At 40.1% G+C, this 19,695-nt stretch overlaps 1 protein-coding gene across 1 annotated transcript in view; it reads right to left on the bottom strand.

Annotated features, from left to right (window-relative positions):
- LOC126203843 (activating signal cointegrator 1 complex subunit 3) overlaps nucleotides 1–19,695 on the bottom strand; it is a 251,150-nt gene that overhangs the window by 24,386 nt on the left and 207,069 nt on the right. The window contains exons 31-33 of the mRNA XM_049938218.1: nucleotides 11,087–11,223; nucleotides 8,704–8,884; nucleotides 4,985–5,175 (exon numbers count right to left, since the gene is read on the bottom strand). Of these exons, the coding sequence (XP_049794175.1) occupies nucleotides 4,985–5,175; nucleotides 8,704–8,884; nucleotides 11,087–11,223 (509 nt within the window). The remainder of the gene's footprint in view (nucleotides 1–4,984; nucleotides 5,176–8,703; nucleotides 8,885–11,086; nucleotides 11,224–19,695) is intronic.

The following is a 19,695-nucleotide window of genomic DNA, read 5'->3' as shown; positions in this document are numbered from 1 at the left end:
TGAGGATGGGGCGTGAGTTGTGCTTGGGTAGCTCAGTTGGTAGAGCACTTGCCTGCGAAGGGCAAAGGTCCTGAGTTCGAGTCTCGGTCCGGCACACAGTTTTAATCTGCCAGGAAGTTTCAAAGGTGACATTGACTGCATTCTTTGATAGTAAAGGATTAGTTCACCATGAGTATGTTCCTCCAGGTAAATCAGTGAACCAAACTCTTTACATCAAAGTCTTGAAACATTTGCGACAAGCAATTTGATGTCACTACCCTGATTTCTGGCATTGTCAGGACTGGTTCTTACTGCATGAGAATGCACGACCCCATGCTGCTTCATCTTTTACCAAGTATCCGGCCAGACACTCTGTTATTGGCACCCCACATCTGCCACATTCGCCTGCCCTTTCGCCTTTAGAGTTTTTCTTGTTTCTGCAGATGCACACAACAGAGCTCTTTGGCTTCAGTGATAATTGGAGCACTGGCTGTGCGACTAGAGGACGCACAAATTCATGAGGATGGTGTTTTAAGGAAGAGAGTGGCACTCGATAGGGAGATGAAGAAGCACAATGAGCAGTGGACGAGTCAGAACACAACACATGACATGCTGCAATGGAGCTGGGTTGCGGACCCATGGAGGGTGCGAGTGCACCGGCATCACGGGCAATGGGTCTGGCACAGTGCTGCTTAGTGAGAATGAAACAAGCCACTGCAGCTGGCATCCTGAAGGTTCTGGACTGCAGAGCAGAAACTACTACTCCTAGATTCATGGTTGGTAACTTCATCAAGTACCGTTCCTTTAGAATTTATCAACTATTTTTCATAAGACTCAAGTTGTCAAGTGCTGAAAGGCTCAAGTTATGTGGAATCTTGTGCAGGTTTGGCTAGAAATGTGGCAGTCTTGGGGTATGCTCCTGAGTTGTGTCTTAGTGGGCAAATGTAAAGCATTACAACTAAAATTAACAGGTGTTTCACATCTGGCCCATTACTGTTTTCTGCTGTGGAGTTATTTCCTATGCACTTAAACTTACTGTGTGCTTAAAAATATCTAAAACACAGAGTGGCTAAAGGCCTTCAAAACTATCTGTTGTGTGGCTGTAGTTTTAGTCCAGTGGTTGTTACTTCTGATATTTTCAAGTTAAATGTTTGGAACTGACAGGCCACTTAATTTATTTTAGCAAAGGAAATTTTGCATACGAGTTATGGGTTGGTAAGTGAGTGGCTAGAGCTGCCTAGTTGAAATATTCTCTGTTATTATTCTTACTCTCATCTTTAACATGTTTGGGCAGTAATGCCATATGTGTTGTTTTAGAGTGATTTGTGGCAGTAAAATGGTTTACGTCTAGTCTCCAATCACACCACCGTGTTCAAATTGTTATCACCCAATACTTTTAAAACCTTACACCAGTTATGCTGCAGGATTTGCGGGCTTATTCACTGACAAGTCATAACCTTATGTCTGATTAAGTCTCAAGCAGCTAGCGCCCATATCATTTCATGTGACTCGCTGGACTTAGGTGTAACAGGCTGTGGTGTCAGCACTGAAGGCACCACTTAGTGCAAATATTGTTTGTGTGTGCTGTGTCAATTGAGGCCTGTGTCTGAGGAAGTCTGTTAGACAATTAGCTTTATTAGTGGTCTGAATTGAAACTCCCGAGTGCCTGTCTCTGCAGAGGATGGTGTATTTCTGAATTTAAAATGGCTGGTGTCCATTCAAAACGATAAATTCATTTGAGAATTTAAAGATGGCTAAGAGAAGAGTTAAACTTTAAATTTAATCTATTTGTGCAGGCTTCTTGTTTAGTTTGAAAATTTAAACAGCTAGAGCCGATTAAATTTGTGAATTTAAAGGCAGCTAAGCACCAAGTTAAACCCAATGTTTTGTCTGTTTGCGCAATCTTTTGACCATTGGTAAATTGATTTTATTTTATACTGTATGTAGTTTGCAATTTATGCGGATTTTAACAATTCAAGTTGGGAAATCGAGTTAAGTTTTTAAGGCAGCTACACACCGCTTCAAATTATAGTGTTTTCATATGTAGATGGTGGCGCCCACTGCTGATTTGATTGATTCTATGGCTTATGTGGCTATTTCTATAGAACAGTTGGTGTCAATTGGAACTGAGAATCATAAAAGATCCTTTTAGGTGACACTACTGAGAACCATGAGGAATATTATGGTCCTGTTGTTATTTAGTAATGAAAGACCAGTTGAATCTGGATTACTTGTTAGCTTGTGTCATTTGTTCTAAAGGTGGCTGGGGCCAGTTGAAACTTAAGAACCCCAATTGACCAGGTCCTGCTGAATTAAGTTGAAAACTGTAATGTGTTTTTATGTACTGTGGCTAATGCAAATTGTGCATTGTTTTCTTAATAACCAAGTGTCTTGCTCAAAAGCTGGAGTACAATTTTGTCAATAAATGAAATTTCATTTTTTGTGCCTACTTCCTTTCACTCCAGGACCTGTGTCCTACCTACTCCAGCTCCAAATGGTGTCCCCATTCCTTGCAGTAGGGTAAACGGGGAGGGGTATTTCATACTCGAGTGGAGAGGCAAGTGAAAGGAAAGGTCCATCAGGATATCTTAGACATCCAATGGGCTGTGACAAATGAGCTTATGAGCATCACAGTTGTAAATTTCCATGCTTGCTTCCGAGATTCGAGAAACATTTGGAGCTGTGTATAAATAGCCAAGGGGACTACTAAGGATGCGTGAAGGATAGCATAAATCATTTCTCCTTCTGGTATTACAATTGTGAATATTACTAGTGTTTCTGAACTGTGACTAATCATTGACAAGAAACTTCAGAGCAAATGTACTGCGAGGCTGCTGCCTACATGTGGTTCTTGAGTGGACACCATATATTGTCCTTATTGCACACTTCTGTGCAAAAAACCACTATTTTCCTCAATGGTCAGTCATGCAAAATATGATACTATAAGAATCTGATGAACAAAATAAAAAAAGTAAGTTGATGTTTTGACTTTTTCATTTTCCAAATCTGATATTATACATAATACAAAAATTCAGAGATTAGATGATTGAGAAGATTTGTAAAGGGGTGTGTCCACTAGCAAGTTAACTACCGCAAGTTACCTGCAGAAGCTATTTCAAGCTTTTTCAACTTCCAGAAGTAGCTTTCGTAAGATAGTGGAAACATTTTCTTGTCTCTTGCTGCAAATATTTGGTGCAGATGTCAGTTGCTGGACATTTTTCTCGAACTCGCAGAGGTTTTGTGTTTTCAATATCAGTATGAAAATGGCAGTGTCAAACAGGAGATCAGCACAATGACAGTTAGGCTGAAACAAATGTACCACTGGAACTCCTAAACATGTATAATTGACCACCATCAGCTAGGGAAATGCAAAATGAATTTACTGATTACTTCATTCCTCCAGAGAGGAAACCAGAATGGCAATACAGATATCTTTAAATTATAGGTGATTTTTTAAAATGTTAATATAAATGTTTTCCATTTGTAATGAAAGTAATAAATACTTTTCATAAAAATTCAAGAGTAATTAAATGGTGATCTCTTGGTGCTATAGCTAGCCAAATTTCTGTTTTCAAATATTTTGTCGCAACATATACAAGAGATACTTAAAACGTTCGTGTGACATTCTCAGAAGAATTCCAAGAGAAGTCATCCGATTTTAGTTCATTCCATAGCATTTCTTGATAATGTCAATTTCTATGCCTCTGTGTCCATTTCTTCACCCAAGCATTTCTTCTTTTCTTAACTTTTTGTTTTCCATCACAATTTTTTTAAATAATAACAATGTAACAACAGTGGCCACTGCTCTGGTATTTAAGCATGGCAATGTGGCTCAAGTGGAAACACCTCTCTAATTACTTGGAGCAAGTTACTGAAATTAACTTGGCCAAGTGACTTGCAGAAGTAAACTTGTACATCTTTTTTCCTAATGTAAACACCTGCTTTAAGTGTTTGCAGAAGTTACTTGCTAGTGGATACACACTGTGACACTTGCACATTCAAGACTGCCAGTATATATGTTAATGTAATTGGATGGCCAAGAAGGTGAGTCTGGCCTCAGCAGCCAGAGACTGTGTGTGTGTGTGTGTGTGTGTGTGTGTGTGTGTGTGTGTGTGCGCGCGCGCGCGCGCGCTGATGTGCACATGTTGTCTAATTCTGATGGAAGCCTTTTTGGCTGAAAGCTTACTTGTTTGACAGTTTTATCGTGCGGCTATCTGTGACTCAGTATCTCCGCTGTATGCTGAGTAGCAACTATCCTTTTCATAATATTGTCTTGAATAGATAATAAATCTACTCACCAAGCAGTGATGGGAGAACACACATATAAAAGGTATTACAGTTTAAAAAATTGTGAAGGCTTTTGTGGCCACTTGTCGACAAACTGCCTGTGGGTTTCTGTCCCAGATTCTTCATCCTATGTCTATTTGATGATTTTCCCGACGTTTCGCCAGCACCTACATTGCTGGTGGTGGACCATCAGCAATGGAAGGTGAAGCTTGTGCTGGCAAAACGTCAAAAAAATCATCAAACAAATGTCATCCGAAGAACCCACGACAGAACCCAACAGGCAGTTTGTATTACAGTTTCAAAAATTCGGAGTCAGTCTTTCCTTCCCATCCTGTCTGGTTAAGTCTCCCCTGACCTCGATGACTTTTCTGAATTCTAGCCCTTTACCTACACTTCACCAGCGCTTTTCTATAACCCCTGTTCCTTCCCATTCAACCCTTCTACCCGAAGGAGGCGCCATTGGTTCTGAAGGCTTGCAAACTGTGTAACTTCTTACTCATGTTCTCGTGCTGCCATTTGGTGAGTAGATTTTTTATCTACCTAATTACATTATATTTTCAAAAACTGATTATTTTCATGAGTATATACCTTAAGGCACTGGTTAGTGACATAGGGGAAAATAAGTAAATTTTCTGACATTATCACCTATAAAGTCCGATACTACATGTAACACAAAAGTTACTGAGCTTAGATGTTTAGGAAGACACGTGACACTTGCCCATTCAAAATGTCCTCATTGTGCCGCACTGGCATCTGGTCGTACTCGTATGCATTGCTGAGGATGCGCAACACATCCTCCAGGCTGCTGCTTGCAGTCAACTCATCCCTCAGCAGGAGCATCGTCTTGTATGACAGGTAGTAGTAGGAGGCGATGCGGCCCATCGAGGTTGCCGTCACTCCTCGTTGGTCCTGTACAGGTACAATTGTCAGCTCACATAGCTCTTTAATTCTTGCGAGGTCTGACACTAAAATATTAACCACTACTTTGTTCACAGGATTCATTGTAGACACACTATCAGTACAGCATGCTAGGGAATCACTTGTGGCTGAATGGAGAGGGTAGCCGTGCACAGGCTAACACACTCAGGTCTATCAATACACAATTGTTAAGAGTGAACAGGAAGTAAAATTTAGCAAATCAGAGATAATTTACATCATTTAAGCAGCGAATGAGATCAAGGGTTCATGTCACAGCTCTTAAAACTTAACAGTAATATGTGAAGTCACAGAAGAACTTATAAGCTAAAACAAACAAAATGGCAATGAATTCTGCAGAAAATTGTAATCAAGAAACAATCAGTTACACTGAAATGATAGACTATGGACGGCCAAGAATTTGGTGCATGAGAAGTACTCTTTCTCAGGTGCCATAGTTCTCTCACCTGGCTGCACACTTCCCTCACTGCCATGCCACATTGTCCAAGAAAGAGGAGGGGGGATGAGGTGGAAAACTGTGACAGTGCTGCACTTATATGGCTATGTGCTGCATACAGCTTGATTTCAGTTTTCTCAATAACACAGATCACAAACAAAACAAAATTTCAATATTATTTATTTATTTTTTTCTCACACCGAGATGTAGCACAATTTTTACCTGGTGTAAACTGTTGGCATACAGACAGAGACGGACAGTTTCACTGATTTTCACACTCAGTTTGCCAGAAACATGACATTCACTGAAATACTTTATCATGTTTGCACCCAACGCTTCCCGAGGAAAACAATGCTGACATTCTGGATGGTTTTAACATAAAAGAATTTGTTTTTTAAATGGGTATTTCACTGCAGATCAATCATTCCATCTGCACATACACAGGAGCACTTTCCACTGAAAAACTCTTGTAAACAGTTGTAAGTTTGGAAACCATCCCCGTAATTCTTTCCACACCCCAAAGAAATTTTTCAATCCTCGAATTTACCTACACCAGAGAGCTTAGGGAAATGGACAGCTCTTTTGTCAGAATTTGTCCCGGGCAATCTCTTTCATCAGAATTTGTCCCTTCCGCAACACAATATTGTTTTGAAATGAATCCCCATCAAATTAGAAGTAAGTTGCACCCCACCTTGTAATGTCTTACTGTGGGTGGCGTGCAGCTAAGTCCACTTGAAACTTAAGGCCTGAAATCCATTTCAGATGTTCTAATTTTCATTCTTGCTCTCTTTTTTCCTTCATAAATTCAACAATAGCAGGTTTTAAATAAAATAATCATTCCAGGCTGTCCCTTGACTTAACCAACATACTTCCCAGTAATATATAAAATCTACATACTCTTCATTCAGTTGCATCGAAAACTGTTGCAGCTGACAGTAGAATAATGCACGCGACTTCAAAGTTTTACTATTCATACCACCAATTTCATTATGTGCTCCATGCCTACAAATTTAGTGTAAAATACTTCAGTGTACATATTGAATCCCACCTGTCGATTATTGTAATTTTTTGCTCTTTCATCAACAACTAAATCATTAAATTCTTGCTGCATGGTGTTGAAATGTCAGTCCATAGCAAACTGTGGTACGCATCGATTATGCGACTGTATGTTTGCTGTGTCTCCCATGGGGATATGCTTGACGATAAATAATAAGGCATAGGTAAACAAGAACATGGATTTATTACGACCGCAACAGAGAGGTTTATAGCAAAAGTAGTACAACTTCTCAGGCACTAACAGGTATAAAGGTATATGCCTGGAAAACACAGTAAATGAACATAGTGGGAGATGAAGATTCGGCATAGTTGGTCGCCAGGTAGATTTTGGGATATCTCTGGAAAGTCACTTCCGACTGCGCTCTGACTGATGGGCTGCTAAGAGCCTCTGACTGATGGGCTGCTAAGAGCCGGTGCATGAACTAGCCTAGAGCTCCAATGGAGCAAACTGTCGACGTGGTGGCTTGCGCCACCCAATATAGCCAGGGCGCAGAGGAATCTGTGCCGATCCAGTTCTGCACACATGACACAGCGGAGGAAATAGGTCCTGGGCATGAAGGACCTCTGGTGGGGCTTATCCTGCTGCCTGTCGTCCTCGTTGTGATCAACGAAGTCTAGGGAGGATATGTCTTATACATATGCCAACTCGTGATGCTTCGCTGTTTGAGGGGTTGCCGATACCTTTATGTGAACAGCGGGTACTTGGCAATATTTCATGATAGATAATGAAAATTCTTATCCTCCTCTTATGCCATCCTCAATCCTTTTTAAAGACTTGTGACGACAGATCGCTAGACTGCCTCCTTTCGTGCAAACAGCCGCTGAACCTGTAAACTCCTCTTATACCATGAACAAATATCACAGGATAAACAGCACCGACACCATGATCCCGCCAAACTGGAGATAGTCATGTTGACTGAAATATGCCACACTGCAATGCTACTTGAAATGTCGTGCTGTACGGAGTACTTCTGAGAAGTACCAAGGAAATCTGAGGCAGGCCGAAGATCAGCCCGCACATCATGCTCATTTGCAGCTTGGCACACCGCTGACGATCCTGTGACAGATCATTACCTTAACATATTAATAAAGTGATCTGTTTCTATTTAAATGGTGGGCCTACGGCAAATACTTAAGTTCTGCTAATGGACCACAAGTACCCTCAAAGTTGAGTAAATACCTCTTCAATTACTTTCAGTACCTTTATATAAAAAGTAGCCAATTATCTGGCACTGTCCTCTTACTCACAGATTCAAAAATGGTTCAAATGGATCTGAGCACTTAACATCTATGGTCATCAGTCCCCTAGAACTTAGAACTACTTAAACCTAACTAACCTAAGGACAGCACACAACACCCAGCCATCACGAGGCAGAGAAAATCCCTGACCCCGCCGGGAATCGAACCCGGGAACCCGGGCGTGGGAAGCGAGAACGCTACCGCACGACCACGAGATGCGGGCTACTCACAGATTCCAATCTAATATTAGATTGCAAAAGAATTGAATTTTAAAAATATAATTACACTATGCTTATATGACACTCCCTTCCCTCTCTTAACTCCACCCCCACCAATGCAATGCTAGGGGTGTCCAAACCTACAGTATTTTTTCCAGACAGTAAGTCACATGTGATTTCCCCTTTGCCAACCCCATCCCTTGTGGGTCATTAGCATCAGGGCCATTATCAGTCAACCTAGTGACCCAAATCTGAGACACACACACAACCTCCAAGCTGCTAGGTAAGCCTTACTCCAACTGTATATTTTCTGTATAATAAATCACATATTTCGTTGTAATTTCCCCAATTATACCCAAGTTATGTTTACAACTCACTAATTTCCAGTACGACCAGCATGACACTCACAAATAGGGAAGACAAGGGTTCTTAGCCCCCCTCCCCAGTAACTGTTTTCTGGAATAATAACATTTTGTACGCTAAGTTTGGTTGTAATTACTCAACTTTAAAATTTTATATTTAAACATTAGGACATGATAAAATGCTACATACCTCCTCAAATGTGACACAAGAGGCATCTGCAAGCACCATAAGAGCTCTTTGCACGAGGCCAGACAAGAAATTGTTTACATTGTGTGGTTCCAATGTTTCCAGGTTATAATACGATGGATTCTGAAGTAACCGCCGGAAGAAGTAGGTCCATGTAAGGTAGTCCAGTGCATCCTGTTTTGTTCTGCAAAAACAGGAAATAAAAATATTGCTTGCTATATAGGAAATACCACCATCACTCTCAAAATGGATGGCTGCGTGCAAGTATTTTTAATACCTCTGAAAGTCTCAAGTTATTCGAACAGTTTTGAATTACTAGTAGCTTGAAAGTAAAGGAGTAAATCTCTATTAAAAGCTCTTTCCCATTACAATATTCACTTTCTTGAGGATATCTGTCGTAAGCCCATGTGTCAACATTCGCGAACTCACTGGAGCCTATTTCTGTTGTTCTGGTTTCTGGGCCCCGGCTTCATGTTAGTGTGTACTTATCAGGTTCATTTCTCTGTGGCACAGACAATTCCTAGCAACCCCATTGCTGGTTCTCACATTTTGCTGAGCTGAAATCCCTTGTCTGTTGGTTATGTCGTTCCATATACATACTTGAATCACTTCTTTGCTGATAAGAGACCCAGCAGGTCAAGGCAAACAGGAGAATCACGGTCTCTCTGAAGTGCACGTTGTGACTGGTATCTAGACAGTGGTCACATGAGAAGATTTTTCTGGCTGACCTACTCTGCAGGGAAGTCTACATCCATTGTACCTTTCTTTAGCAGTATAACAAACCTCTTCATTTCCAATTAAACACAAGCAAATATAGCAGAGTTACCACCTTCTCACACCATTGCTAAGAGCTCAGTGATCTTGTGTGCAATACAACTTTCTGTCTTTCTGGCACTAAGGTTTGCTAACATTATTAGAGAAGACAGTGAGTCACCATCAAGATGACTACTCTGTAATTCACACTAATCCAATTAAATCATTTTTTGATTAAACTTGAAGCAATCAGTTCATTATTGTTTGATTCTGTTAATAACTTCTGAAAAGAAAATCAAACACGGAGGTACTACTGGTGTAGAGAAGCTGGAGACCCAGGTTCTTAAAACTGACAGTGTATTTGGCGGGTGTAGAACACAATCTGGTACTGCGTTTCTGTCATACGTTCCCAGAGTGATGGACAGAATCAGCCGTATATTGCGCAAACACAGTGTAAAGATGATTTTCAAACTGAAGGAAGATCAGAGTGTGTCTTAGATCGGCAAAGGAGAAAAGGGACCCACTTGCAATGTCGGGAATATACTGTGTACCATGCACATGGGGAAAAGTTTATGTTGGAATGAAGGTTAGGTTAGGTTAGGTTAGGTTAGGTTCACAATCTGGTACTGCGTTTCTGTCATACGTTCCCAGAGTGATGGACAGAATCAGCCGTATATTGCGCAAACACAGTGTAAAGATGATTTTCAAACTGAAGGAAGATCAGAGTGTGACTTAGATCGGCAAAGGAGAAAAGGGACCCACTTGCAATGTCGGGAATACACTGTGTACCATGCACATGGGGAAAAGTTTATGTTGGAATGACTGGATGATCAATCAATACTAGGGTCAAAGAACATAAGCGACATTGCAGGTTGGGGCAGGTGGAGAAATCGGCTTTGGCAGAGCACGCACTGAGTGAGACCGACCACGTAATAAAATTCGCCAACATGGAAGTTCTGGCTGTAGAGAAGCACTATCACACTCGCTTGCTCAGAGAAGCTGTAGAAATACAAGAACAAGCTAACAGCTTCAACAAGAAAGAGGAAGGCCTTAAGGTAAATTGATCCTGGCTTCCCGAACTGTCGCAGGTAGCAACAGGAGAACCACAACGGACATTACCGCGGAGAAGCCCTCGGACTTTGGCGCGCCAGGTACATATAGTCTGCAGCCGCGGCTCGGCTCCAGTTAACCACCAGCAATGGAGAGTGAAGCTTTGACAAAGCCAGCCACTCGTGCTGGTGAAACGTCAGTAAAAACATCAGATGAACATTGGCCAAAGAACCCGAGACAGAAGCCAATAGGCAGTTTGACAATTTTTTGTCATGGCAAATATGCATGGATGGTCTGTAATGAGCACTCAGAAAGCTGTGAAACATAGTTAATATGGTACGATTTTATTAGATCTGTTATTACTCTCTCTCTCTCTCTCTCTCTCTCTCTCTCTCTCTCTCACACACACACACACACGATTTATATAGTGAGTAGGTCTTTTTTTACTTTAATTTCCATTGGATTAACTGAATTATTAAATATGTCAGCTTCGGTTATCAGCCTCACAATGATTCATATTCTGAATATAAAAGTAACTGTGACTGCATGAGGTAATAAAGATCTCTCTTTCAAAGAAGCATACCTAATTGTACCAGCAACTATCTCAGCATTGATGTGGTCAGGTAGCACTTCAAGTAAGCTGGATTCTACAGGGAAAGGCTCGTACAGGAACTTTTTGTAATAATTCTTCTTAATGTCATGAACTAAGACAACAGCAACCTGAAATTTAAAAATAAATAAATCAAATTATATTTCAACAGATTATGACATATTCTGACATCCATAGTTATTATAAAAATGGATGTGTTTGTGTGTGTGTGTGTGTGTTTTTCACATAGCCTCCTAAACCACTGGACCAATTTCAATGAAACTTTGTACAAATCTACTTACTGTCAGGTGGCAATTGCTATGAGGGAAAGAATCACCTACCTACCAAAGGGGTGGGGAGAAAAAAAAAAAGCGCGCACACACACACACACACACACACACACACACACACACACACACAGAATGCAATGTTACAATTCCCAGATTTTATTCACACAGTAGTTGAGAATGAGAGAACTTGGCAACTTGCTACAAAATTTACATGCAATTTCAAATCTTTCCAAGATTTTTTCTTGTTGACAACCCCTACAAAATGATGAAAGGAAAAATGTTTATTGTGCACTACTGCTCTGCTGTTCATACAGTAAAAGTTCTGCATGAGGCAGGATGTTATAATTTGTTACTTTTATTTATTTATCAATCTGTAGACAATGTAAATATTATGGTTGTTGTCGCACATAACTACAGAGACAGAGATACATAAATGTACTCAATTACCCATATAAATATATATACATATATTACTTGCCTTACTGAGTTGCCCATTTGGACATTGTATTTCACAGTTCTTTTGAACATGTTGAAAATGTTCCTTAATTGCAGTAATTAATCATTAGCATAGTTATCAACAAAATTTACACATCACTTTAGGTATTCTTTTATGATGTAAAAACATTTTTCTAACAGACAATTGTATTCCTGAAGGTATGTATTTCACTTTTGTCTTTGACCTCTAGTGGTAACTTATTGTATAGTTTAATTCAAATATATAACACACTATTCTGGGTTTTTGCTTTTTTTTTTTTTTTTCCTATCAGGATGTAAGTGGTGGCTGGATCTGGTTCCATGTTCGCGCAGAGACCTCTTCATTGGGTACTGATCAATGTCTTTTTTTGAAGTTGATCACTGTATGCAATATGTACTCATACGGAACAGTCAAGATTCCTACAGATTTAAACAACTCAGTGCAATCAGTTCTCTTGCTACTTTTGTCACAATTCATACAGCGCTTATTTGTAGATTAAGATAGTCTGTTTTGCTCATTTGTTCCCCAGAACATTATCCCATAACTCATCACAGAATGAACATAGACAAAATATGCTGTTTTGGTGCATGAGATACTACACGCAGAATTCATTATTCAAGTGCAAAGCACACTGAAGCTATTTGTTTCCCAAGGGCAGTAATATGGTCAGTCTATTTTAGTTGTGTGTCAACATGCAATGCTATTAATTCTGTTTCTGATACACATTTTATGAGTTCATCTTTCACTTTTAACGAATTATGTTCGAGTTTTATGTTTATGTGGATACTAATACTGGTTTTTTTCCCCACATTTAAAGTTAATTTGTTGTTGTCTACCTATCTGCATACATGTGCGAGTATTTCTTCAGCTTTGTCCTTTAGTAAGCTTGGCGATGTTTCATTGATTAAAATGGTACTGTCATCAGTAAACAACACTGTTTCACCGTGTTTGACACACTCGGGCAAATCATTGATATATATCAAGAAGAGTATTGGGCCAAGCATACTTCCCTGAGGGACTCGGAAATTAATTTACTCCGGACCAGAAACGTGTTTTATGGTATGATGGTATGACTGGAATGTGTTTGAGAGATTTATACCAGTTGCACTCTGTTTTTTAGGTATGATCAAAACTGTATTTGCTATCCCTTTTATACCTTGAGCTTCCAGTTTATTTAGCAGAGTTGTATGGTCTACTACATTGATGTCTTTGCTGAATTACAGGAAGATGCCTGTTATATGTTCTCCTTTATCTAGTGCTTCCAGAACAACATCTGTAAAATGAGCTATAGCTGATTGTGTGCTTTTACAAGATCTGAACTCAAACTGTTCTTTACACAGAAGGGTCTTTGATACTGTGTATACAGTCCTTCAGCAAGCATAAAGGCACTTAATCTATACCTGCTGAGGTTTTATTTTGTAGGTTCTGAATAACATTGTTTATTTCTTCTGAAGTGGTGGGATGCAGCATCATTGTATTCGGAAACTAGTTCAATGTTTGTACAGAATGTATTTTATCAAATTTGTGTTGTTGCTTGGTAGCTATGTTGCTGAAATATTTATTTGCAAAGTTTGCATTTTTTAAATCATGTATTGTGGTATCAATGTGCTGCAATTGTATGACTATATTGTTTTGTCTTTTTTCTATTTGTCTTCTATTTGGTGACAGTCCAGGCTGCTTTTATTTTGTCTTCTGCCTTTTATATAATTTTGTCATTTTAAGACCTTTTTGCTGTTACTAAAACTTTTCTATATATATTTTTGTATATTCGGTTGTATTTTTGAAATGCAGGATCACTCAGGTTGTTTCCGCACTGCTGAGGTGTTTGAGGGTTACTGAGGATTTTCTTATCCCGTTGGTCACATAGTTACTTTTGTTTATGTTTTAGTGACTCGTAGTACTTTTGGGAACACTTCTTCGAACCTGAATTTAAATTTTGATAGAAACTTTGAAAGCTTTCTATCTGTACTAGTCTCCAACTAAACTTCTTCCCATGTTTCATTATTCAACCCTTTTATGCTTTAAGAGAAACCTTCTATAAATGTATTTTAATTTTGTTTTCTACTGCTATGTTTAATTTTAAAAGCTGACTGGAATTATCTGAAGGGCCCAGGTTACCTACAACAACATCACAATTTTTTTTTTCTTCAAGTCAGTTAGTACATGGGCAATGACTGATGCTGAATGCTTGGCTGTGTTAATCGATGGTGGTATTCTATAGCTGTACATAATGTTCAAAAAAGTGTTGCAGAACCCATCTGGGTTCAATGTGTTGATACTGAAATCTCCAAAAATGAGAATTTTGTGCTTAGGATTAGTAACTGTTCCAATATTTGGATTAGTTTTCTCCGTCACCAGTGGGAGAATGGTAAATACGTAGTATAATTACACTTTGGAACGTAAGTGGCTTTCTTATCTCTATAGCTGATATTTCTACATGTTTTTCTTTACTTAATGAAATAATGTCATTTCCAACTTTATACATAATCCCTTCCTTTATATATAATATGCTTTGCCTCTGCACTTCCGCCTCGACTGACATCTCTGCCCAAACTCTTTGTCTTTAAATATGTCTGCTTGTGTCTGTATATGTGTGGATGGATATGTGTGTGTGTGCGCGCGAGTGTATACCCATCCTTTTTTTCCCCCTAAGGTAAGTCTTTCCGCTCCCGGGATTGGAATGACTCCTTACCCTCTCCCTTAAAACCCACATCCTTTCGTCTCTCCCTCTCCTTCCCTCTTTCCTGATGAGGCAACAGTTTGTTGCGAAAGCTTGAATTTTGTGTGTATGTTTGTGTGTCTGTCGACCTGCCAGCACTTTCATTTGGTAAGTCACATCATCTTTGTTTTTATATATATAAAAAAACAAAGATGATGTGTCTTACCGAACGAAAGTGCTGGCAGGTCGATAGACACACAAACAAACGCAAACATACACACTCTATGAAGAATGGGCTGCTATTCCCCAAGAAACCTTCCAGCACCTGATTGAACGTATACCTGTGAGAGTGGAAGCTGTCTTCACGGCCAAGGGTGGGCCAATACCATATTTAATTCCAGTATTACTAATGGAGGGCACCATGAACTTGTAAGCCATTTTCAGCCAGGTGTCCAGATACTTTTGATCACATAGTGTGTAAATATACAGCTGGGTGATACCGGATTTCTACGCTAGTATTTAACTACTTCAGATTGTGAAAGATCACTGCCAGTAGAAAGTACACTAATGCTAGTGAAAAATGCAACACATACATAGAATAATGCAAAGCAAGCGAAATTTGGACAGTGTAGAGAACAGTACATGAGGAACACCACAAAGAAAAGATTACACAAAGGCCTAACAGCAGACTAGAAGATTATTGTAACACTGAGTGCAGACAGTGAATAGCTCATGCAGATGTGGAAATGTGAACACAAATGTCAATATGACAAGAGCACTAAAGCCTGGCACTTGTTTCGGGGGATGCTGCGAACAGAAGAATCTGTGAAAGTCAGTTGGAACTGACTTAAGCTGGCAAACAATACTTTTCATGGGTAGCACTGCATTAGTAGTACTAACACATTACTTGGCGTTGAGGTTCCTCAGTCTTATGTTAAATTGGGAAAGGAACGGAAATGTCTATAGTGTGAAAGGGAGCTTGGTTTATCTGAATGTTTTAAAAGTATAAAGATGGAATACCAATTATAATGTGTAATTTTTACAAATTCATAGTAGTCTGTGGGATAAAAACTGTTTCAACTCCCACAAACAAGAGTGCTGTGAGTGTTTTACCTCGTTCAGTATTCCACCACCCCAATAGTAAGCTGTATGCGTACAAAGTTTGATTGAAAAAGCTCCACCCACTCCTTAGTTGAGCTCTGCATGTCACCCACTGCTTTCCTCACCCCAACCCCCTAGAGGTTAAACATCAATGGAATTGCCACCAGCCAGCCCTCTAACTCCAAATACTCTTGGATTTGGCACTAATATAGTTCATGTTTTATTATTATCTTTACATGTCACTTTACAATCGGATTCTGTCACTAGGGTTGTTAGAGGTATCAAACTTAATAACATATTTTTCCATACAGTAATTATCAAGTCTGTTTATACCAGGTGTTTCACTCTCATAATCTGTATAAATACAATTTCAGTTTTGGCTACACAATAGCGTTTAAGCAATTGTCAGCTGCACATGTGTCATCACTAATTTTGTGGAAATTAAAATTAGAAAATACAGGTGTGTGTGTGTGTGTGTGTGTGTGTGTGTGTGTGTGTGTATATTTCATGTGATACATTCCCTCCAAGAGTACATCTACATGATTACTCTGCAATTCACACTTAATTGTTTGGCAGAGGTTTCACAGAACCACTTTTCGATAAGGCTATTTCTCGATCATTCCACTCTTGAATAGCACATGGGAAAAATGAACTAAATCTTTCTTTGCGAGCTCTTTTTTCTCTTGTTTCATTATGGCAATCACTTCTGTCTATGTAGGTGGATGAAATAATTTGGCATTCAGAGGAAACACTTGATGACTTAAAAGATTTTGCCCAACAAAAAAAACCTTTGTTTTGGTGGTTTCCATGCTAACTTGCTTCTCATATCCATGATGCTCCCCCCCCCCCCCCCCCCGGTCCCGTCTCCCCCATTTAACAATAATACAAAACAGGTTGCACCTCTGAAGTTTTTGATGTCCTTCATCAATCCTATCTGTTAATGACACCATATCGTGCAGCAAAACCCCAGAAGATGATGAACAAGCATACTGTAGGCCTTCTCTTTAGATTTGTTGCAGTTCCTAAGTGTTGTGTCAATAAAATGCAGCCTTTCGTTTGCCTTCCCCACATTTTCTCTGTGTAGCTTCCAGTTTAAGTTCTTTGTAATTGTAATCACTAGGTATTTAGTTTAATGCACAAGCCATAAATTTCTGTCATTTATTGTGTATCTGAAATTTAATGGAATTTTTTTAGTACTCATGAGGAAGACCTCGCACTTTTCATTGTTGAAAGTTAACTGTCACTTTTTTCACCTTGCAGGTATCTTCTCTAAATAACTTTGTAAATTATTTTGATCTTATGATGACTTTATCTGAAGCTAAAAATGATAGCATCATCTCCAAGCAATCTACAGGAGCTGCTCAGATTGTTTCTTAAATTACATAGATTAAGATATCAGAGCGCCTTTATCGTTTGCTTGGGGAGCCCCAGACTACACTTCTATTTCACTAAACTCAACATTAAGATGATATTCCATAGTCACAAGTTTTGATTCGAAACTGCTTGTGAGGAACCATATTAAAAGCATTCTGGAAATCTAGAAATATGGAATCAATCTGAGATCCGACTGTTGATGGCACTCAATATTTTGTGTGCCACTTTTTTTGGTATTACTGCGGAACCAGCAGCTCAGCTGGAACAGTTGAAGCTGACAGAAGCAGTCGGCAAATGCTAAGTTGTCCGTGCGCCCCTTGCAGCAATAGGACTGTTTATGCAGTGCGAGACAGGCCTGGTTGAGCACCACAATCCTTCAAATGCAGAGGTAAGACAGGGCTCTTGCAGGACATGCCAAGTAGTTTCTACATAGGCAAGCCACAGATTCGTCATTCTGAACACGGCTGGAAGCAACGCGTCTGCACAACAAGTGAGCTCCTACCCCCTCAAATAACTATCAATTTTAGTGGAGGAGCAGCAGTCCGGCAGTGACAACTACGAGGAGGGGGCCACGCCAGGTGCTGGAGTAATACAGGACAGTGAGCAATTGTCACAGATTGGGGTCTCCACTGCCACACCATCTTTTAGTACCGAGAGCTTGTTCCTGGAGTCGGCAGTTCTAAACTGGTGTGCCACCTCCAAGTTCACTCCAGCAGCAGCCAGACTACTCCCCTCCCGGAATGGTACAGCCGTTCACCCTTCCGTGCTGATATGGGCACCCTTGCTCCATCCACATGGGCAAGATCCACCAGAGGAGCCTGTAATCCCCTGCAAGTGTTCTGGAAGTCTTCTGTACTACTGGTAACATCCTTACAAGCGACCGTGCTGCAGCTAATTGGCACGTATGCTGCTGAGCGACTTTCTGGTGTTAGCAACATGGACACAGACATCGTGGCATTCTGGCCAACAGATAGCTGTTGCTGTGCACCTCAAACAGTCTGCACCATGTGCCGAGAGCAGCGTGGCCACAGTACTGCGGAGGCACAAGTTTACTAGCATGACTTTTAATAGAATGTTTGACTTGTGATGATATTTGCCTGAGCTCCAATGACCTGCATCCTCACCACAACCAATGCTGCAATCCAGCCCTGCACAGAAGTGGCCCTTCACCCCAGATCCACTTTAGAATAAAAAGCCATTTCTGTTTCAAAAGAATGATATTTTCTAAATCCTAGCTGGTTGTGTGTCGATAGGTCTTTTCTTTGAGGTATTTCATAGTGTTCAAACACTGTATACATTACAAAATCCTGGCTACGTACAAGGCAGTTATCACATGCACACTATCACAGTACCAAAGCTAAACAACATATACAATATGCTCTCAATGTCAACCAGTGCAGTATTGGCATATGAGTGATTTCAGACAGAGCAGAATCATCTGTCTACAAGAAACAGGTTTGTCATAATGTACTGTTTTTACGGAGGCTGCTGCCATGGCAGTACTGTCTGTGTCACCACAGCATGGGGTGGCTGCTATTACAACTGTGCAAATGGGACACCAGTGCAGACGGGTGCACGGGACCAAAGACGAAACACCTGAGCTCTGCCACGTATACAGAACCAAAGGGGGAATGCCTAAGAAAGTTTCTAGCAGGAGTTGACCACAGAGCGAACACATGGAACCGCAGCGGACTGAAAATGGAATGCCAGCCCACACACAGGCACACCGGACCACACAATCACGGCAGTGGGCGGAGCTACAGCCACCATCTTTGTGCCATAACAAAACTACACTCAGTACGCATCTGGCCTTGGTAGTGTGTGGTCTTTGTGTCTGCTATTTTGCGTTCTGATAGAAGGAGCAGGCTGCAGATGGAACACCTGGAATCAACGATGGAGTGGGAAGAGCATAGGTACAAATAATGGACCCATTCCACTTGACAAGCAGTCTCGAGTAGCACCTGATGAAGATAACAAGTCAAACTGTCGAAATATCATGCAAGAATGACACTGATGTCTGGCAAAATAACTGATATCTCAATTTGTCAATGTATTCAATCCGGAATATTGGGATGTAATTGTTTTCACTTAAATTTTATTAATTCAGGGATATCAGGACTTGAAGATACTGTAATGTCATTACTATAAAAAGATAAGTGTGTCAAAACTGAAACTTCACAACTAACAACCTAGTTAAATAATAGAACGGTTGTTCATGATTCTGAGAAAATCGTTAGTTTAGCTTAAATTTCTATAATTCAACAGTTATTAAATAATAAAGATATGGCTCCAAGACATCAACCATTTTATACCTCATAAGATTTATTTATTTTTCTCATAATACTGAAGTTGAAAATTTTCTGAACATAGTGAAGTTTTAACATTTCCCATACTTTGATACTTAAAAGCAATATTCAAAATTTAAACATTTCGTAGAATTCAAAATTCATGGTGTAATACCAACAACAACACATCATATTCCCCCACTGCTACCCTGATATCCCTCCCCTCCCTGCCCCAGCCTCCTCCTTGCCCCTACCACTCACAGATTGCTTTCCCATCAAAGTGCAGGTATTGTATGCAATCCAGCCTCATCAGCCAGAGACACTGATTGTATATGAGCTTGTGTGTGTTTCCTACTTTAGAAGAGGGCCTTGTGGCCAAACTCCCAAATGTATAGCAGTGTTTTTGTTGTGCCTGTCTG

The sequence above is a fragment of the Schistocerca nitens genome, chromosome 9 (genome assembly GCF_023898315.1).
Source record: "Schistocerca nitens isolate TAMUIC-IGC-003100 chromosome 9, iqSchNite1.1, whole genome shotgun sequence".
Taxonomy (NCBI): domain Eukaryota; kingdom Metazoa; phylum Arthropoda; class Insecta; order Orthoptera; family Acrididae; genus Schistocerca; species Schistocerca nitens.
Note: the sequence above shows the minus strand (reverse complement) of the source record. Positions and strands in the feature narration are given on the sequence as shown.